At 44.4% G+C, this 23,023-nt stretch overlaps 1 protein-coding gene across 1 annotated transcript in view; it reads left to right on the top strand.

Annotated features, from left to right (window-relative positions):
• The first annotated feature begins 18,729 nt into the window (after positions 1-18,729).
• STAB2 (stabilin 2) overlaps positions 18,730-23,023 on the top strand; it is a 234,665-nt gene continuing 230,371 nt past the window's right edge. The window contains exon 1 of the mRNA XM_077472148.1: positions 18,730-18,906. Within this exon, the coding sequence (XP_077328274.1) occupies positions 18,808-18,906 (99 nt within the window). The 5' untranslated portion in view covers positions 18,730-18,807. The remainder of the gene's footprint in view (positions 18,907-23,023) is intronic.

Genomic DNA, 23,023 nt, shown 5'->3' with positions numbered 1-23,023 from the left:
CCAAAATGTCCGGCGAGTGCGTGGTCGTGACACAGCTCTAGGATAGATACCCGCAGAGTTTCGGGGATGTAGATCTTGTCTTTATACCACAGTAACCCACCTCTGGTTTGTAGTTCTGGTTTTGAAAAAGGTCTTTGTCCCATCGAGGCTTGTCTAACCCGGGAGAGAAGATCTTCCTGAAGCAGAAGGAAATTCCCAGGAGCGAGAATGGTATCTGGAGGAGAAATTTCCTGGGACTTGTGGAACATCCATGACAAGGCATCTGGTTTTATATTCTTAGACCCTGGGCGATAAGTCACATGAAAAGAGAACCAGGAGAAGAAGAGTGCCCAGCTGGCTTGTCTTGGTTTTAGTCTTTTTGCAGATCTTAAGTACTCCAGGTTTTTGTGATCGGTAAATATTAAAATTGGATGAGAAGCTCCTTCTAACAGATAGCGCCATTCTTCTAATGCAGATTTAATCGCTAATAGCTCCCGGTCTCCAACATCGTAATTTTTCTCGGCTGCTGATAGTTTACGCGAAAAGAAAGCCACAGGATGGAGCAGGGCCCTAGTTCCTTGTCTTTGGGATAATATAGCTCCTACGGCGATTTCGGATGCATCCACTTCTAAAACAAATGGCAGGGAGGAATCTGGATGTCTTAAAATAGGAGCGGAGGTGAAAAGTCCCTTGAGAGTCTCGAATGCTTCTTGAGCTTCAGAGGTCCAATGAAAACGGGTTCCTTGTCTAGTTAGTTGTGTGATGGGTGCGACAATAGCCGAGAAACCCTTAATAAATTTGCGATAGAAATTGGCAAATCCAATAAAACGTTGGATTTCTTTCCTGTCTACAGGAGTTGGCCAGTCCAAAATCGCAGCAATCTTCTGGGGGTCCATTTTTATACCCTTACTAGAAATGATCAGCCCCAAGAATGGTATACTTTCCTGTTCGAACAAACACTTGTCTGCTTTTGCATATAGTCCGTGTTGGCGGAGCCGACCCAACACGCTTTTGACGTGCTTGCGATGAGCTTCAAGGGAGGAAGAAAAAATTAAAATATCATCTAAGTAAACGACAGCGAATAAGTCCAGAAAGTCCCGGAGCACATCATTGATAAAGTATTGGAAGGTGGCGGGGGCATTACACAAACCGAAGGGCATCACCAAATACTCAAAGTGTCCGAATCGGGTACGGAAAGCAGTCTTTCACTCATCTCCGGCCTTGATACGGATCAAGTTGTAAGCCCCGCGGAGATCGAGTTTAGTGAAAATAGTAGCAGTTCCCAGTCTTTGGAATAACTCTGGAAATAGAGGGAGAGGGTACCGGTTCTTTATAGTGATGTTGTTTAATTCACGGTAGTCCACGCAGGGTCGGAGAGTGTGGTCCTTCTTCTCAACAAAAAAAATACCTGCACCTGCTGGGGACGTAGACGGGCGAATGAACCCCTTCTTTAAATTTTCTTTGAGGTATTCTTTGAGTTTCTCCTGCTCTACCTCTGTTAAGGGAAAAACCCTTCCAAACTGAATTTTGGCTCCAGGAAGTAACTCAATGGGGCAGTCATAAGCTCGGTGGGGCGGGAGCACCTCTGCCTTTTGTTTACTGAACACGTCTAGGAATTCATGGTAAACTTCGGGAATGGCCTGACGTAAATCGATCTCTGAGTCAATAGATAATACGGTTGCTGGTCTCAGGAAACCGGAGGAACCACAGAACTTCTGGCAATAAGGTGAAGAAAAAGTAATTTTTCCTGTAGCCCAATTTATGGTTGGATTGTGGGCCTGTAGCCAGGGCATCCCAAGTATTACAGGAAAAAGTGGAGAGGTGATAATGTCCATCCAGAGAAGTTCTCGATGCGAAACAGAGATAACAATAGATAGAGGTGCAGTTTCTTGAGTTACAGGACCAGATTTAATAGCGGAGCCATCGGCCAAATGGATAAAGAATCCACGGGTCTTAGGTAGGAGAGGAATCTGATGTTGGGCAGCAAAGGATGAATCCATAAAACAGCTGCATGCCCCGGAATCAATAATGGTGGGCGTCTGTAAAGTCTTTCCTGGGAACTGAAAGGAGACAGAAATGATAAGGTGAGATGAAAACTTTATTGAAGAGTCTGGGAGACCAGGAGGCATAGATGGACACTTACGAAGCTTAATAGGACAGTTCCTGATGTAATGTCCAGATTCCCCGCAATAGAGACATAGATTGTTATTCCACCGACGTTGACGTTCTTCGGGGGTAAGAGATGGTCGCAAGACCCCAAGTTGCATAGGCTCAGGTGTGTCAGACGTGGCACCGGGTCGGGCGGCAGGTGCTGGATGTAAATGGCTTGGGGCCTTTGGAAGCATCCAGGTTGGGCGAGAGAAACCTGTGGCCCTCTCGGCTCTCTTCTCTCTCAGACGACGATCGATCTGTATCGCCAAGTCAATTAATGCGTTTAAGGTCTGTGGAACACCGACTCTAGCAAGCTCATCTTTCAAGGAATCAGAGAGTCCCATTTGGAACTGATGACGAAGGGCAGCATCATTCCAGTTCATATCCGTGCCCCATCGCCTGAACTTAGCCACATAATCTTCCACCGCCCTTCGTCCCTGCTGGAGGGTCCGCAAGGCGGTTTCTGCAGTTGCTGAAAGTTGGGGATCTTCCTATAATTGAGCCATTGCATCAAAAAAGGTAGTAAGATTAGCCAACGCTGCGTCCTTCTGTTCTAACAGGCTGTGGGCCCAGGTCTGGGGGTCTCCAGAGAGTAAAGATACCACAAAACCCACCTTGGTAGTCTCCAGAGAAAAGGTCCGTGATTGGAGGGTGAAATATAATTCGCAGGAGTTGCGGAAGGCCCTGAAGCCACTGCGATTCCCAGAAAAATCGCTCGGGTGTTGGAACTTTAGGTTCTGGTGGTAACATCACAACTGTAGGTGCTGGTCCAGCTTTAGCTGAAAAAACTGATGGTTGAGGGGCCCCCAAGGATCCAGAGGGGTTGGAAAGAGCAATCACCTATTCTTCCAGCCGGATGTAGCCTTGCTGGAGGCCCTTAACTGCCTCAGAAAGTCCTGCCAGGTGTTGACAAAGTTCTTCCATGGCGGAGGCTCCCCGCTCAGGCTCAGACATTGGCTGTCTGCTACTGTCACGTACCTTCTAGTAGCGAGCCCGGATTGCGAAAAGAGGCCTCCCTTACAACTCCCACTACCGGTTTCCTGGCAATGTAACAGGGAACACAGGAGTATGGAGGGGTACAGGTGCCTGGCAGGATCAATAGATGAGAAGGATGGATAGGTGAAGTTCAGTGGAGCAGGTAATCACAGCGAATGGATCAGCAGGTAATTTATAGCAGATAACACGGTTCAATGGAGCAGGTAACTTGCAGCAGATGAACAGTTCAATATGAGCAGGCTACTTGCAGCAGATGACACAGTTCAATATAAGCAGGTACTTGCAGCAGGTGAACAGTTCAATAAGACAAGTAACTTGTAGCAGACGAACAGTGCAATATAAGCAGGTACTTGCAGCAGGTGGACAGTTCAATACAAGCAGGTTACTTGCAGCAGATGACACAGTTCAATATAAGCAGGTACTTGCAGCAGGTGAACAGTTCAATAAGACAAGTAACTTGTAGCAGACGAACAGTGCAATATAAGCAGGTACTTGCAGCAGGTGAACAGTTCAATACAAGCAGGTTACTTGCAGCAGATGACACAGTTCAATGTAAGCAGGTTCACCTTTAGCAGATGGATGGTCAAAGCAAGCCGGTTCAGATATCAGACTGGAAGCAAAGTACAAGGGAACAGGCAGAAGAATCGTCACAACAAGCCGGGGTCGGGTGCAGGCAGATAGCAGATGGGTCACAGGCAGGCCGGGTCAAATAGGAACGAATGCTACGGATCAGGTCTCATAGGTATAACGCTGTAGAGCAGACAGCAGAGACCATTAGCAAGAGGCTAGTTTAAATAGGCCGTTTGGCGCCAACACGGAGGCACGCACGCAACCGCGCACGTGCCTGCGCACGCATGCCCGCGTACGAACGCATGCGCATACGTACGATCGTGCGCACCCGCGACGAAGCCCGCGATCGTAAACCAGAAGACCTGGAGGTCAGTCTCTTCATGCGATTTTCATGACAGGTAAGTTGTATGACTCAGGAGCGTTTGTAACGCCATGGCAAACTGATCCTGCTCATCTAATCTGGAAAAAATATTACCAACAAGTGGATTGACTGCATCTTCTGAATTCATGGCCTTTGCCTACTGTCAGAAACCATGAATCAGACTGAGACAGAAGTACAGTTAAATCTCACTGTTTAATAATAATTAAAAAAGGTAAACGTAGTCAAAAAATAGCCAGAGTTCAGGAACCGTAACGGATAGTCAGACAAGCCAAAACGTCGGGGAACCAGAGATGAGCGTAGTAGAACAGCAAGCAGGATCTGGAGCCAGAAGGAATGTCAGCCAAGCAAGTCTTTAACAGGAACACAGGAGAGTGTCTCTAGACATGTGACCAAGGCGAAGGCAGAGATCATCTGGACTGGACAGCTTAAGTAGGCAGGACCGACGAGCAGGATCGTCAACAGGTGAGTCACTGTGGAGAGATCAGAGCTGGCAATTAGCCGACAGATGAGCGGCCAGCTCAGAGAAGGAAGGACTGGGCACAGCTCTGACAGTACCCCCTCCTCAATGACCCCTACACCTCAGAGGGCCACCAGGTTTGACAGGTACCTAAACAGGGGGGTTAGCGCAGGGAATCTGAACACCAATATAAAATATGTCCATCAAAAAAATTGCATCCCTACTTAATATGGAACCATTGTGCTGAAACTGCAAATTAACCCCTTAAAACAGCAATACATATATATGTGGTGGCAGGGCAGCTAACTCTTGTATATGTGTTGCTGTCTCATTGCTGTCTCCTCCTGGGGTTTGCTCTATCAACGCTCCCAGAAATGTGACCGAGCTGTAGACTTGTGCAATTTGTTTAGCTCCAAATTCGTTTTTTAACAAATTTTTACAAATTCATTAATTCCGAATTTCCAAATTTTTCAATTTGCGAATTTCAAAAAAATTTTATTTCTGAAATTACGAATTTCGGAATTTCTAATTTTCTGATTTTCGAATTTCTGAATTTCCAGTTTTCGGATTTCCGAATTTCCAGTTTTCGGATTTCCGAATTTCCAAATTTTCGGATTCCCGAATTTCGGATTTTCGGATTTTGGAATTTCCGAATGTTGGATTTTCGAATTTTGGATTTTAAGATTTTCAGAATTCTGAATTTTCTGAAATCTGTTTAATTCTAAATAATAACTAACTATTAAATTATAGGTATTGGAATTCCCTTTCAAATTTGTCTGCTAGTGAACGTAACGAATACGAATTTATCTGAAGTTACGAATTATCTGAAATAATGAATGCCCCATCTAACCAAATGGAACGTAACGATCTAATAATAATAATAAAACCTTTTTATTATTATTAATGATTTATTATTAATGATTTATTATTCATTATTTATTATTAATTTGTTCCGTTCCATTTGTTTAGATGCAACATTTGTTATTTCAGATAATTTGTAACTTCGAATAAATTCGTACTCGATAATTTAATAATTCAGAAATACGAAAATACGAAATTTGGAAAATCGAAGATTCGTAAATTCAGAAATCAAAATGTGAAAATTCCCAAAATTTCTGAATTCCGAATTTTCGAATTTCTGAATTTTAGTTTTTCCGAATTTCCGAAAAAAGCAAAAAAACTACTGAAACGAAAACGAAAATGAACAAATTTTTTGGCCGTGTACATGTCTACCGAGCTGTCATTGACAGTTCACAGTCAACTACTGAGGATCAGGAGCGAATAGAACAAGCTTAAGATGATGGCAGTACTGTGCAGGCAATCATAGTGCCATATGATCATGAGCCCCTCCTACTGGCATTGGACATCACAGTCTACTTAAAATGCCAGTCCCACCACTGTAAAGGGGTTATGACAAGTATGTAATCCTTGAGGCAATAAGGCCCATTTTTAAAGGTTTATAAATCCAATATCCATTGTATATTATATACTTGGTATTATATACTGTAGATCAGTAGATGACTGCCAAATCATAGGGCAAATCTGCAGCAGTAAGGTTTACAGTTTCATATATCAAAATGTATGCATTTGTATCTTCTTGCATATTAACCACTTCAGCCCCGGACCAATTAACAGCCTAAGGACCAGAGGTCTTTTTACAATTTCGCACTGCACTGCTTTAACTGGTAATTGCGCGGTCATGCAATGTTGTACCCAAACGAAATTTGCGTCCTTTTCTTCCCACAAATAGAGCTTTCTTTTGATGGTATTTGATTGCCTCTACGATTTTTATTTTTTGCGAAATAAATGGAAAAAGACAGAAAATTTTGAGAAAAAATGATATTTTCTACTTTTTGTTATAAGAAAAATCGAATAAACTCAATTTTAGTCATACATTTAGGGCAAAATTTATTCAGCCACATGTCTTGAGTAAACAAAATGTCAATAAGAGCATATTTATTGGTTTGCGCAAACGTTATAGCGTCTACAAACTAGAGTACATTTTCTGGAATTTACACAGCTTTTAATTTACGACTGCCTATCTCATTTCTTGAGGTGCTAAAATGGCAGGGCAGTACAAACCCCCCCCCCCCCCAAATGACCTCATTTTGGAAAGTAGACACCCCAAGGAAGTTGTGGAGAGGCATGTTGAGCCCATTGAATATTTTTTTTTTGTCCCAAGTGATTGAATAATGACAAAAAAAAAAAAAAGTTTACAAAAAGTTGTCACTAAATGATATATTGCTCACACATGCCATAGTTATATGTGGAATTGCACCCCAAAATATATTCTGCTGCTTCTCCTGAGTACGGGGATACCACATATGTGGGACTTTTTGGGAGTCTAGCCGCGTACGGCACCCCGAAAACCAATCACTGCCTTCAGGATTTCTAAGGGTGCAAATTTTTGATTTCACTCCTCACTACCTATCACAGTTTCGAAGGCCATAAAATGCCAAAATAACACAAACCCCCCCCCCCCCCCAAATGACCCCATTTTGAAAAGTAGACACCCCAAGGAAGTTGTGGAGAGGCATGTTGAGCCCATTGAATATTTTTTTTTTGTCCCAAGTGATTGAATAATGGCACAAAAAAAAAAGTTTACAAAAAGTTGTCACTAAATGATATATTGCTCACACATGCAATAGTTATATGTGGAATTGCACCCCAAAATATATTCTGCTGCTTCTCCTGAGTACAAGGATACCACATATGTGGGACTTTTTGGGAGTCTAGCTGCGTACGGCACCCCTAAAACCAATCACTGCCTTCAGGGTTTCTAAGGGTGAAAATTTTTGATTTCACTCCTCACTACCTATCACAGTTTCGAAAGCCATAAAATGCCAAAATAGCACAAAACCCCCCAAAATGACCCCATTTTGGAAAGTAGACACCCCAAGCTATTTACTGAGAGGCATGTTGAGTCCATGAAATATTTTATATTTTGCCACAAGTTGCAGGAATTTAAAAAATTTTTTTTTTTTGCACAAAGTTGTCATTAAATGATATATTGCTCACACATGCTATGGGCATAAGTCAAATTACACCCCAAAATAAATTCTGCTGCTTCTCCCGAGTACGGGGATACCACATGTGGGGGACTTTTTGGGAGCCTAGCCACGTACGGGACCCCAAAATCCAAGCACTGCCTTCCGGATTTAAATATAAAATGCTACCAAAAAAAACTGTTAGCGATTGCAGGGATCAGGCCTGACTCTGCGATCGCTGCAGTTATGTGTTTAGTGTTTTGTAAGTGACAGTAATCGATCGATACTGCACTTGGGTGGGCTGGGCAGAGGGGCAAAACGCAGGTGCCAGCAGGTATCTGGGCTGATCCCGCTAACAATGCGTTTTTTTGGAACCCTAAACTGCTGGGGATGCTAGTATAGATCTGATCAGATCAGATATTGATCTGTTCAGATTCTATACAACTACGGGAGGTGTATGCTTTGCGCGTGGGTGTTAGCGGTACTGGCACTAACCTAGCACTGCCTGGGGCAACGTAGACCCTGACCCTAAAACCTAATTGATATCACCCGCCGGGTGATCAGGGGGTTAAACCTTTATTGGGTAATAAATGGTGGGTGCCCTGATGCTATAAAAAGCAAACTAACCAGAGTCACCCGTAACACTTATACGGTGATCAGTGGTGAAAGGGTTAACTAGGGGCAATCAGGGGGTTCAAATTTTTATTAGGTAGTATATGGGGGTCCCTGGCGCTATATAAAAACCTGACGGGGAACGTAAATAACTAACTGGCTAACCAGCGTCACCAGTGACACTTATACTGTGATCGCTGGTGAAAGGGTTAACTAGGGGCAATCAGGGGGTTAAAACCATTATTGGGTAGTATATGGGGGTACCTAGCGCTATAAAAACCTGGTGGTGAACCTAAAAAAATAACTAGCTACCTAGCGACACTAGTGACACTAATGCAGCGATCAGAGAAATGATCGCTTAGTGACACTTGCAAAAGGGGGTGAAAGGGTTAACTAGGGGCAATCAGGGGGTTAAAACCATTATTGAGTAGTATATCGGGGTACCTAGCGCTATAAAAACCTGGCGGTGAACCTAAAAAAATAACTAGCTACCTAGCGACACTAGCGACACTAATGCAGCGATCAGAAAAATTATCGCTTAGTGACACTGGCAAAAGGGGGTGAAAGGGTTAACTAGGGGCAATCAGGGGGTTAAAACCATTATTGGGTAGTATATCGGGGTACCTAGCGCTATAAAAACCTGGCGGTGAACCTAAAAAAATAACTAGCTACCTAGCGACACTAGCGACACTAATGCAGCGATCAGAAAAATGATCGCTTAGTGACACTGGCAAAAGGGGGTGAAAGGGTTAACTCTACGGGCAATCAGGGGGTTAAACCTTTATTGGGGGGTGGTAGGGGGCTACCCTGGACCTAACACTAACTGCCCTGACAGTTTTTACTTTTACAACTGACACTGAATGCAGTGATCAGTAAATAAATGATCACTGCAATCAGTGACACTGTGACTGGGGGGGATCGAGGGGGTGATGGGGGGGGGTTTGTGTACCTATGTGTACCTATGTGTTAGTGTAGTGTTTGGTGCACTTACTTTTAGTCTTCTCCTCGTAGTCCGGTCTAAAAGACCGCCCCAAGGAGAATGACATCACTTCCTCCCTGCCTGTGTATACAATACACAGTGGGAGGAAGCTTCTCATTGGCCAGGAGCGATCGAGAGGGGATGGCCAGAAACCAACGGCCATCCCCTCATCCCGGATCGCTCCTGAAGCGAAACGGACCGCCGTATCCAGCGGGAGGGGGTCCGATCGGACCCCCCACCCGCTGGAAGGCAGGCACGTACATGTACATGCTTGTGCCTGCCGGTGCCATTGTAATGACGTACATTGGCAATACGGCGGTCCTTAAGTGGTTAAAATGTATGAACAGTCATGTGAAAAAGTAAGTACACCCAATGGAAATTGTTGACTTTTTCTAAAATTTCAAACAGGTAAACTTTAGATAGATCTTCATTTAAACAGTGCCTAAAGACAAAGGTAATACACGTGAATAAAACACAAGGAAAACTGCCTTTTCAATTATTTTAGTCACCAAAAATAACAATAGATGTACTGTATGTACACTATAGCATACTGTGGACAAAGTAAGTACGCTATGGCCTGTAAAGCTCTTATCCTATTAGCTGAAGCTCCTTTTTTTAGGCATTCTGCATAACTGCCAACAAGTTTCTGAAATCAATTGGCAAAATTTTTGATCACACCTCCATGCAAATCCCACTCAGGCATTAAATGTTTGTGTATTTTATTGCATGAACTGTCCATTTAAAATCCCCCCACAATATTCAATTGGATTGAAATTAGGACTTTGACTAGACAAGTCCATAACATTCAAATTCTTTATTTTAAGCTATTCCCATTATAGAGTTTAAAGATCAATTTCCTGGTACCATTTCAATTGTCACCCTATCATATGCACCTCTGGTTAAGAGAAGTGGTGTGAACCATCCAAGATAACATGACAATTTACAAAAATAGACTGAACAGACAGATTCATTGTGAGGGGCATCAGCCTTGTCCTTACTGAAGCCTGGTCCTCGCCAGAGCTCCTGATGATGGAGATTGAGTTGTGTGGATTGCATTCCCAAGTAGCAGCTCTTACTTGTGACACAAAAGAGACAGATGGTAGCGCTAATAGAACTTGATGTTTCCCTATGGTAAGGCAGCAATCATGGGATTGGTACAGTGAAAACTGGGAGGGTAGGTACATCTTCAGGGTCAACAGGTGGTTACCCTCCTTCATTGATCTTTCGTTGATAATCCCTACTTCTCCAGAGGGCTCAACAGTGATACATGACATCCCAGGTCACCTCCATCTCAGTTTCATACCCTCCTGTCTCATTTTGTAGCCCAGTTGTTGTCTTTCCTTTTAATCAAAACCCAAACGCTGCTTTTTATGCTGCATTTGATAACTAGATTGGTTGTTGGAGGTAGCAATCCCTCACTCTTATCTTCAGAAGGCTGGTTGTAGATGTAGCAATGAAGCCCCCGTATTCCACATAATTTGGAAAAAGATTAAAACAATATTTTGAGGAAAAAACACATGATGATTGTGTGCGATATATAGTGGTTTTAATTGCATCCACAGTTAAAACATTTTTTCTCATTTTTTATAGAGTTGAAGCGTTTGCTATCCCAACATTTCATATTCCTGATATGTGCCTTAAAGCAGTAGGTGTTTTTTAGTGAGGTCTTTAGCAGAGTGGAGGAAATAATTATCCTTAGGCATCCCTCCCAAGAGTGGTGGACAAAGGTCAGCTCTTTGTTTGAGTGTGCAAGGAAGAAAGTGCCAAAAGCATGAGGAATAATTAGGATTATCACTCCAAATGGCAGTTAAGCACACTATTATCTGGAAGGACCAACCCAATTACTCATCAGGATCCATCCAATTTTATCAGTCCAGTACATGCTTCTTTGAACAGTACCAAGCCCTAATGAAGGGGAACCCTCAGAACCTCTGAAACAAGTTGGCTTTTTATAACGCAAAATTCTAAATAAATTGAAATCTAAACCTTATACAGTCGCCATTTGTATTAATATTTTATATTGTCTGTGTCCCTTTTGCAGATTTTCTCTTACTTCCTGTGTAGTGATGGACGAACTTCCGACGGGACGTTTCGCGAACGCGAAACGCGAACGGACACAAACGTTCGCGAAAACGACCGTTCGCCGCGGGCTCCATTGACTTCAATGGGAGGCGAATTTCGCAAACCTTTAGGTCGAATTTGCGGCCACGGGGTAATTATTAGGGGGTAGCACGTAGTCCCACCACCTGGACAATAGCATAATACATGTATGAGGTGAATTTGGGATCGATAACTACAAGCATTTTTTTTTTATTTGGGAAATTGTTCTGACAATTCAGGACTATGGAGCTAATGAAGGCAATGGAGGAGAGGGAAGGTCAGGGACCAGGGTAGGCAAACAAGAGGGTGCAGGAGATACAGAGCACTGACAGCAGCACCGTAATACAGAGCACTGACATCAGCACCGTGACATACAGCGCTGACAGCAGCTCCGTGACATACAGCGCTGACAGCAGCTCCGTGACATACAGCGCTGACAGCAGCTCCGTGACATACAGCGCTGACAGCAGCTCCGTGACATACAGCGCTGACAGCAGCTCCGTGACATACAGCGCTGACAGCAGCACCGTGACATACAGCGCTGACAGCAGCTCCGTGACATACAGCGCTGACAGCAGCTCCGTGACATACAGCGCTGACAGCAGCTCCGTGACATACAGCACTGACAGCAGCTCCGTGACATACAGCGCTGACAGCAGCTCCGTGACATACAGCGCTGACAGCAGCACCGTGACATACAGCGCTGACAGCAGCTCCGTGACATACAGCGCTGACAGCAGCTCCGTGACATACAGCGCTGACAGCAGCTCCGTGACATACAGCGCTGACAGCAGCTCCGTGACATACAGCGCTGACAGCAGCACCGTGACATACAGCGCTGACAGCAGCTCCGTGACATACAGCGCTGACAGCAGCTCCGTGACATACAGCGCTGACAGCAGCTCCGTGACATACAGCGCTGACAGCAGCTCCGTGACATACAGCGCTGACAGCAGCTCCGTGACATACAGCGCTGACAGCAGCTCCGTGACATACAGCGCTGACAGCAGCACCGTGACATACAGCGCTGACAGCAGCTCCGTGACATACAGCGCTGACAGCAGCTCCGTGACATACAGCGCTGACAGCAGCTCCGTGACATACAGCACTGACAGCAGCTCCGTGACATACAGCGCTGACAGCAGCTCCGTGACATACAGCGCTGACAGCAGCACCGTGACATACAGCGCTGACAGCAGCTCCGTGACATACAGCGCTGACAGCAGCTCCGTGACATACAGCGCTGACAGCAGCTCCGTGACATACAGCGCTGACAGCAGCTCCGTGACATACAGCGCTGACAGCAGCTCCGTGACATACAGCGCTGACAGCAGCTCCGTGACATACAGCGCTGACAGCAGCTCCGTGACATACAGCGCTGACAGCAGCTCCGTGACATACAGCGCTGACAGCAGCTCCGTGACATACAGCGCTGACAGCAGCTCCGTGACATACAGCGCTGACAGCAGCACCGTAAGCAGCCCCAGGAGGAAGTCAGCACAGCACAGGGATGGTGTGATCCCCTCATAATAAGAACCCCCAGGAGGAAGTCAGCACAGCACAGGGATGGTGGGAGCCCCTCATAATAAGAACACCCAGGAGGAAGTCAGCACAGCACAGGGATGGTGGGAACCCCTCATAATAAGCAGCCCCAGTAGAAATATGACACCGCTCAACCTCTTCAAAGAGGAGGGTAGGGGCATATAGTACGGTGTGCTTTTTTGGGTCAGGGAAGTGAGCCAAATGAATTAAGAAGGTCTGTGTGCTTGATTCCAAAAATTGTTTATAGACATATACATGGTCTACTGATCACATGTGTTGAATTCCTCCGAGATCCATGCCTCATTCATTTTTAGAAATGTGAGGTAGTTAACACTGTGGTGAGCTAGGCGAGTACGCTTATCGGTCACAATCCCCCCTGCTGCGCTGAACGTCCTTTCGGACAGGACACTGGATGAGGGGCAAGCCAACAGTTCGATTGCAAATTGGGCAAGCTCTGGCCAGAGGTCAAGCCTGCCCACCCAGTAGTCTAGGGGTTCATCACTCCTCAGAGCGTCCACATCGGCCGTTAACCCAATGTAGTCGGACACCTGACGGTCTAGGCGTTCCCTGATGCTGGATCCGGATGACACCTGTCGATGGGTCGGCTGAAAGAATGACCTCATATCCGAAGTCACCAACACATCTTCAAACCGGCCTCTTCTTGCAGGCGCTGTTGGATTGGTACCCGCAAATCCTTCTCTGGGAGTGGGAATTGCTCCTCTGCCAGCGCACGCAAAAGCAGAATGCAGCATTTCTCGAAGCAAGGCCTGGAAGTGCTGCATTCTGACAGCCCTCTGCGACGGCGGTAACATTTCCGCCATTTTGTGTTTGTACCGGGGGTCTAAGTACGTTGCCACCCAGTACTGGTCCTTGACCCTCATGCTTTTTATACGGGGGTCCCTATTAAAACACTGGAGCATGAAGGCCCCCATTTGCACTAAAGTGGAAGCGGTGTGGTGGCCTGGCTCCTGCTCATCATCCAGGATAATGTCGTCCTCTTCATTCTCCTCTCCCCATCCTCGCACAACAGGGATCCCAGAAAGGTTTAAAGCATGCTCTTCTTGCTCCTGCTCATCCGCCCCGGCACCATCCTCCTCTGACTCCTCATCAGACTCCTGTTGTTGACTTGTCTCAGATAGAGTAGCCCCCCCTGGGAATTCATCCAGCATTGCGACTTCCTCATCTTCCCGCTCCTGCTCCTCCACAGCCTGATCAATGACACGACGCAATGCACGCTCCAGAAAGAAGGCATAAGGTACCATGTCACTGATGGCGCCATGGCTGCGACTGACCAGTTTGGTGATCTCCTCAAATGGCCGCAGAAGTCTGCATGTGTCGCGCATGAGCAGCCACTGGCGCGGTGAAAAAAAACCCAGCTCCCCAGAACCGTTTCTTTCGCAGAGTTCATACAGGTAGACGTTAACTGCACGTTTCTGCTGGAGCAGCCTATCAAGCATATAGAAGGTTGAGTTCCATCGCGTCGGGCAATCGCAAATAAGACGTCTGACCGGCAGATGGTGTCGCCGCTGAATGTCAGCAAGGCGAGCCATGGCCGTGTAAGATCTTCTGAAATGGGCCGAGATTTTCCTTGCCTGCCGCAAGATGTCCTGGACCCCAGGGTATTTGACAAGGAATCGCTGCACGACCAAGTTTAAGACGTGTGCCATGCACGGCACGTGCGTGATTTTGCCCTGTTTCAATGCGCTAAGCAGATTGGCACCGTTGTCACACACCACTTTACCAACTGTCAAATTGAGCGGTGTTAGCCACTCATCTGCCTGTGAACGCAAAGCTGAAAGGAGTGCCGGGCCAGTGTGGCTCTTTGCTTCCAGGCACAACAGACGCAGCACGGCATGGCAACGTCTCACCTGGCATGTGGAATAGGTTCTGGGGAGCTTGGGCGGTGCAGTGGAAGAGACGCTAGCAGCGGAAAAGGAGGAGGCAGCTGAGGAGGAGAGGGAGGAGGATGGAGTAGGAGGAGGAGAAGAAGAGTCAGGCCTGCATGCAATCCGTGGCGGTAAAACCAAATCTACACGGGTGCCACGGGTTACATGCTTGACGGCCGTCAGAAGGTTCACCCAGTGGGCAGTAAAACTGATATACCTTCCCTGCCCGTGTTTGCTAGACCACGTGTCTGTGGTCAGATGTATCTTGGCACCGACACTGTGTGCCAGAGATACATTCACTTGCCGCTGAACATGGCCATATAGCTCTGGGATGCCCTTCTCTGAGAAATACTTCCTTCCTGGGACCTTCCATTGTGGTGTTCCAATGGCCACAAATTTGCGAAAGGCCTCCGAGTCCACCAGTTTATATGGCAGTAGTTGGCGGGCTATGAGTTCTGACAAGCCAGCCGCCAACCGTTGGGCAAGAGGGTTATCCGGCGTCATCATTTTTTTACGCTCAAACATTAGGCCCACGGAAGCCTGCCTTTTTGCAGAAAAATGTGAGCTTGGCGTGATGGAAGGTGGAGTGGAGGACAATTGTGAGGAGAGAGGAGAAGGAGAAGTAGAAGACGAGGCTGGACGGTGAGAGCCTGCAGTGTGGCTTTGTGTGTTCCGTTGCTCCCACTGGGCTCGGTGATGGCTGCTCATGTGCCTTCTTAAGGCGGTCGTCCCTAGGTGAGTATTGGGCTTACCGCGACTAACGCGTTGACTGCAAAGATTGCAGATGGCAACGCTATTGTCAGCAGCGGACACGTTAAAAAAAGCCCACACTGCGGAGCCATGTGCCGGTGTCCTGGGAGCGCCAGATGTGACCGTACATGGTCGATGACTCGCTCCTGATACATTTGCAGTCTGCTTTGTCCCTGCTGTGCAATGTAAGTCATTGCTGCTTCTCCTCCCTATCTGCTGGTCCATATCTCCCTCTGAACTCCCCTCCTCTTCCTCTCTTGTGGGCACCCACGTGACATCACTAGACACGTCATCATCAACGTCACCTTCCCCACCGCTATAAGTAGAGTAGGCAGCAACACCGGGGACCAACCTCCTCCTTGGGCTGATCTGGGTACTGGCGTCAGACTGCTGAGTAGCGCTTGTTGCTACCTCCTCTTCCTGATCCAATACCAAGAGTGGCTGCGCATCAGAAATGTCCTCTTGATATGGATCGGAAAATAATTCCAGTGACTCAAGCGGAAGGTATGTGGTGGTGGTGGTGGTGGTCGTGTTGTTGGTGGTAGTGTCTTTGGGGGTGCACATAGCAGAGAGTGAAGAAGAGGGTGCAGATCGAGAGGATGAGGAGGGTGCAGAAGAGTAAGGCTGAGCGAGCCACTCAACCAAGTCTGGTGCATCCTTTAAAGTAATTGAACGCACCTTCTGCAACTTCCCACTTTGGCTCAAGCCTGTTGCTCCTGCCCTACCCCTACCACCCCTGCGGAAGGGCCTGCCTCTTCCTCTGCATGTCATTTTTTAAATGACCCTGTGACAAAACTCTTAGTCCCTATACCGCTGAAGGACTGCTGCAGTATAGGTGAGCGGTCAGCAGTGGTGCACGTCAACCCTATCTATTGTGGACCTATAGCGGTCCTTACAGAACAGCAGACTGTACCGCACTCAAGCCTATGTACCGTAGCACCCTATACCAAGTTACCAGTCCTTATAAGAACTTTTGTGGACCAAGCAGGTTGTGTATTAGTGTTTAGCAGACTGTACGTCAGTCCCTATACCGCTGAAGGACTGCTGCAGTATAGGGCAGCGGTCAGCAGTGGTGCACGTCAACCCTATCTATTGTGGACCGATAGCGGTCCTTACAGAACAGCAGACTGTACCGCACTCAAGCCTATGTACCGTAGCACCCTATACCAAGTTACCAGTCCTTATAAGAACTTTTGTGGACCAAGCAGGTTGTGTATTAGTGTTTAGCAGACTGTACGTCAGTCCCTATACCGCTGAAGGACTGCTGCAGTATAGGGCAGCGGTCAGCAGTAGTGCACGGCAACCCTATGTATTGTGGACCGATAGCGGTCCTTACAGAACAGCAGACTGTAACGCACTCAGGCCTATGTACCGTAGCACCCTATACCAAGTTACCAGTCCTTATAAGAACTTTTGTGGACCAAGCAGGTTGTGTGTTAGTGATTAGCAGACTGTACGTCAGTCCCTATACCAATGAAGGACTGCTGCAGTATAGGGCAGCGGTCAGCAGTAGTGCACGGCAACCCTATGTATTGTGGACCGATAGCGGTCCTTACAGAACAGCAGACTGTACTGCACTCAGGCCTATGTACCGTAGCACCCTATACCAAGTTACCAGTCCTTATAAAAACTTTTGTGGACCAAGCAGGTTGTGTGTTAGTGTTTAGCAGACTGTGCGTCAGTCCCTATACCGCTGAAGGACTGCTGCAGTATAGGGCAGCGGTCAGCAGTAGTGCACGGCAACCCTATGTATTGTGGACCGATAGCGGTCCTTACAGAACAGCAGACTGTAACGCACTCAGGCCTATGTACCGTAGCACCCTATACCAAGTTACCAGTCCTTATAAGAACTTTTGTGGACCAAGCAGGTTGTGTGTTAGTGATTAGCAGACTGTACGTCAGTCCCTATACCAATGAAGGACTGCTGCAGTATAGGGCAGCGGTCAGCAGTAGTGCACGGCAACCCTATGTATTGTGGACCGATAGCGGTCCTTACAGAACAGCAGACTGTACCGCACCCAAGCCTATGTACCGTAGCACCCTAGACAGACCAAGTTACCAGTCCTGATAAAGAGCTTTGTGGAACAAGTGAGTTGTGAATGTTTAGCAGACTGCAGCAGAAGGGCAGCAGTCAAGTATAATATTCTTTCTATATTTGGAAGAAAGAATATTATACGTGTACAAGCCTATTACCGTACCACTGATACCAGTCCTGAAAAGAACCTTTGTGGAACTAATAGTAACAGCAAGTCTTTAAAATTATCCTCACTGCCTGACACACTGCTTCCTGCCTGTCCCTATACAAATTGGCAAAAAAGAGTAGGCTGGAACGATTAGCTGGAACAGCTCTTTTGTGGACCTGATAGTAACAGCTAATGATGATGATGATGATGATGATGAAGAAAGACTAATCTGGCTGAGCTGTCCCTAAAATAGCAGCATACAGCGCTCTGTCCCTTTATCTAAACTGACAAAAGAAACTCAGGCTGCTGACCTAACACCTATACCAGTCCTGAAAAGAACTTTTGTGTACCAAATAGCTAGCGTTTTCTCTGTCCCTACTCCACACAGGATCCTTTCCCTACAGTGACAGAAGAAAGAATGTAAAATGGCCACCGGATCGGGTGTATTTATAGGTTAGGGGGAATGTCCAAGTGTCCATGAGCTGTCATGTCTCAATTGGTTGTCCTGTAACACATGATAAACGTGTCACGAAAGGTTAAAGTTCTTGTATACATTAAACACGTAAGTCCGCCGGGGCGAACGACGGAAAAAGGCGTTCGAACCCGCGGACGGCGAAAGTCGGAAATTCGCCGCGAAACGACCGCCGGGCGAACCGTTCGGCCATCACTATTCCTGTGTGAAAGAATTATCAGGAAGTGAGGGTAAATCTAACTGAGCCCCTGATAGTAGTACAAATCTGACATGAGTTCTAATCCTTCGCCACTCTATTCAAAACCAGAAAGAAAAGTTTTTTGCTTGACATGCACTTTAATGAATAAATCATCCATTTAGAGTAGAGTTTAGATCTACTTTATTCTTGAAAGTGCCCTCTGAAAAGTTGAAGTTATTTGATTCAGACACATCAATCAACCATATCAAATGACAAACTAGATTCAATGTCAGCAGCTTCTCTGTCTCAGGACCACATGGCTCATTTAGGATATCCTGCTATTGAGCTTGTATCGAAACGTCCCTCTATAAAGTCAAATAGTGAAAAGTTGCATGCTTTCCTGTGACTGGCAGATATCACATGCTCAGTTGTTTAACCCTGTACAGGAAAGAGAGGTGGGCCTGGATCTTGGGAAAATGATTTAAAGGCACAACAAACTCATAGAGATGCAGTGCAGGCTCACACTACAGGAACTGTCTTTTTAGTTATTTTTTTTTTCTTTTTACATTATGTCCAATTTACAATGATTAGGACAATGAAGAAAAATATGGCTATTCCTCTTATTGTTCTTTTGTCTCTTGTTTGTTATTTCCCAATCTCGGCAGACTTCATAATAAAACAGGTAAGAGATATTGTTTGTTCTGTATATGGTGCTTTTGTGGATGGTTGTCTTCACCATACTTATTTGTTTCCTATAGGTACTCTACACTCTGTACTGCTGGGGTTCACACATTAGGCTGTTGTTTGGGTAGCTGATGCTGATTATGACTGCTAATCAGACAGCTTGTGATTGATGTTGCTACAGACTCATGTACATGAGCATCAGACTCCTTTAAATTTCTCATCACGTTGCTTCTGAGTTGGACTGAGTTGTTTAAGTTTCTATTGCATTAACTTATAGCAAAGCAGCTCAGATGCAAACATTAGTCGTATTTCAATTTATGTTTCTTGATGTACTGCTTCATATTTTGTTACCACCTCTCTTGTGTGTGCATTTGAGATACTATGGACACTGGACGTGACCTGATAACATAGCTACATCTATTGATGGAATTATTCTCTAACATTATGCCTTTTTCTTCAATAGTATCTTTATACTATGTGTATTTATGTTGATACATCCTACCCATAAATGACAGTGCAGTGATGTTGGATAAGGTATATTGTATAATAATAAATCAACGATTAGAAATTAGCCAGCTATCACTATTTTGTTTCAACTCAATTTTTGAAGAGTATAGTATTTGATGTTGACTGTTGATGTAATGATTGGTATTAGAGTTATGCATTAGGTTCTATATACATACGAACACTGACAGGGTGGCGTACCTGACACTAGCTAGGTGCTCCCCAACAATTTGAAACTGATCTACTAAAATGAAAAGTGACCCATATTAATTTTAAAAGTTTATTCACAGACAAAACAAGCTTGTTATTTTTTTCATTCTTCTCAGGATTGAATGTTTGTGTTCTTACTTCACACTTTAGTTAGTCCTTGTACAAGCCCATGCCATTTGTGACACATTGGTATCTGCAAATAAATCTTCAACCAGAGGAATGCACTCTCTGGTGCCTATTAATGCCTATGCAACATATTTTCTCAAAACTTGGAGAAAGGTGCAGGGGCTTCTTTTGGTGCAACATAGTGCATTTTTGACCCCATAGACTTCAATTGGAGATCAAGAAAAATGCATTAAAAACACAAGAAAATAGCATGAAAAATGCATCAAAAACTAAGAAAAAATGCAAGAAAATGCAGATGCATAATATAAAATTATAAGGAGATAAGCATCTCAATGAACTCAAGTGCTCTATGAAGCATCATTAAAATGCACACGGATGGTAGGACCTGGCCTTGATATATACTACTGTTCCATCTCTGCTAGTTCTACATCCACTTCCCTTGAGAGGAAGTCATATATGTGTGGTAGATCTTCACTAGTGCCCATGTGAACAAATAAAGAGAAATATGATCTCAGCCGTTCCATATCTTCTTTTGTAAATTCAAGTTGCCTGGCTATTATGTTTACCTATTAGCTTTTTACTTTAAACCACTGAGTTAGAGAAAAGTTGGAAGTATTTATTGACATGCTTGTTTCAGGTCTGTGACTTAAAATAATGAAACAAAAGGGTCAGCATGCCAACCAGGCAACAATCATTTCCAGGAGAGGACAGCAATGGCATCCTTTATGTTATTCTTACGACTGGTCTCTTTTAAAATAAGCCTGCCATGGGAGAAACATGGATGTGGGATTGTTGAGTTTTCCTTCTGCAAATGCTAGCTACTTGGCCACAATGATAAGTCTCTTGCTTCAGTACTATTAGCCTGAAAAAGCATGCAGATCTGGACTTGATCCTTCTGATCCACATACACGTCCTAGGTAAGTAAACTTAAAAAAGCAATAATAATGCTATAGGTTTGGCACAATAGATCTGTTTCTAAAAATTCTAGATACCTGGTTGCCATGCTAACTCTCTTGTTTCAGTGCTTTATGCCATTGAGCCATACAAAGCATGCAGATCAGAACCTGCTTCTTCCAAATAGCATATTTGTTTCAGTGACTCAAAGTATTGCCAAATGGTTAGATTTATGGCCAAGCAGCTAGTTTTTTTAAAAAGAAATTGCAGGCACATACTGCATTTCTCCCATGACAGGTGTCCCTCAGACTAAAAGCCTATTATAATAAATATTTTACTGCCTTTAGAAAAAAATCTGTCCTATGTTACCACTCTGAGTCTTATAATCCATGGCATTCTTTGGCATTTACTAATGTTACTGTGAAAGAAAGTATAGAGGCAAAATACAGTATGGCTAAACTGTCTGTATTCTGATTTTAGTCTGCTGAAATTTGGTGAGTGCATTATGCACATCACCCCTGCCCTTTACTTTGCCTTTTGTATGCAAGTAAGCATATATTTTGTATTATTTATTTGATCATTATTTCCTCAAAAAGTTTTAATATCAACTATCAGAATGTAGAGATGGCTGGAATAAATTAGTAATAGTCTAGGAAGGTCATCAGAAGATGGGAATTGTGATGCTGTATTTCCTTTATGTAAAAACATCTTATGCAAGCTTTTAGAAAGATTTTCTATTCAGGCTGTAATAGTAGTTTGTGTTGACCTTATCTAAACTCCAAAATGTGTATGAACAGATTGGCTAAAACGAAGCTGTTTTCGGGGAAAAAAAGTGAAAAATGCTTAAGTGGAGTTTTTTTTCTACATGAGGCCTTATAGAGAACATTCAAATGTTCATATCAGTCCCTGCCTCTAAAGGAGCTCACCATGTTCAGTTCTGTTCTTTAATAAGTCTGTGCCCCTGCATTTAAAAAGCAAATTAATATATAAATGTTATTAAAACTGTAAATCACCACACATGTAGCAATAGCCATGGCAACCAATAATCCTTTAATTTCTTATTACTTACACTAGATTCATAGGTATGGCGTTGTGCATTGTCTTGCAAATTTTATTATGGCATATATTCTGTATTCCTGGAGTGGTATTGTGCAGTGCATGAGTGTAAAATATATTTTGATTGCCCAAATAATTCACACATATTGTATGTTACTATCCTGAGCTTGAAATCAAATTGAAGAATTTATGTAAAAAAAAAAAAAAAAGAAAGAAAAAATGTAAATATCACATACCTAATATGATGAGTCATGGAGGTTATTACAATTTGTGGCTATAGATCTTGGAATGGGCTCTAAAGTCAGTTTTAGGGGTCCCCAAAACTTCAGACCCAACATTCAATCTATTAAGTTCTTTTAACAAATGCAATACTGGCCTTATCCCTGGAATGCAATTTCCCAAGTTTGCTTTTTTTTTCAACCCTTATGCCCTTGTTGGTGTTGTTTTAGTTGATGTTTTCAATATCGTGCTACAGTCAGATATACAATCCCATTGGTATGTTATCTATCCAAGAGCATAAAACAATACAGTTTAGTTAAAAGAAACACTATATACATGTTTTTTTTAATGGAAACAACTCTAAATTAATATTCCCCATAATTTTAGAAAATACATTTCTTTTATGTGTTATGCATATTTCTGTACACTTAAGGAATTGCTATTAGTCTATAAGGTACATATCATCCTATGGTAGTGTTACCTCTTCTGATTTGGCAACAGTGAAGATCTTTAAAGGAGAATTCCAGTCATTGCATATTTTTACATAGTTACAATGGTCCTGCTGGGACCACTGACTGTGTATATACCATACCTAGCCAATGCCCCTGTAAGCTGGAAATCACTGAAGTAGACATCACTACTACAGTGATCTCCACTTGCTTCTGGGTGCTGAGTGCTGGCCTGATGCATTGTGAATATAGGAGGTCGGCTATTCAGCATGGGCACCATTCACAGGATGCTTTGAATTTTCTGAATGAGTACAAAGCATTCATTAATTAGATGAGAGCATGACGTCACCAACCCACTTCTCCACTTTGTCCAATCAGATAATGCTTTGCATTCATTCATAAAATGCAAAGTATTCTATGAATGATGCCCGTGCTGAGAAGCCAACCTAATGTGCTCACAATGCATCAGGCCGGCTGCTCAGCATGGGACCTAAAAGCTAGTGGCGACCACTGGAGTAGCAGCAGTGTCTGCTTCAGTGGTTTCTAGCTTCCAGGGGCATCAGCCAGGTATGTCATAAACATAGTTACATTGGTCCAAGCTGGATGTAGGTATGTAAATAAAAATAAAAACCATGCCTGGAATTCTTCTTTAACCAC

This window comes from Lithobates pipiens, unplaced genomic scaffold (genome assembly GCF_037356315.1).
Source record: "Lithobates pipiens isolate NorthernLeopardFrog02 unplaced genomic scaffold, aLitPip1_a1.2 Scaffold_8, whole genome shotgun sequence".
Classification (NCBI taxonomy): Eukaryota; Metazoa; Chordata; class Amphibia; order Anura; family Ranidae; genus Lithobates; species Lithobates pipiens.
This window is presented reverse-complemented; position numbering and strand designations above follow the sequence as displayed.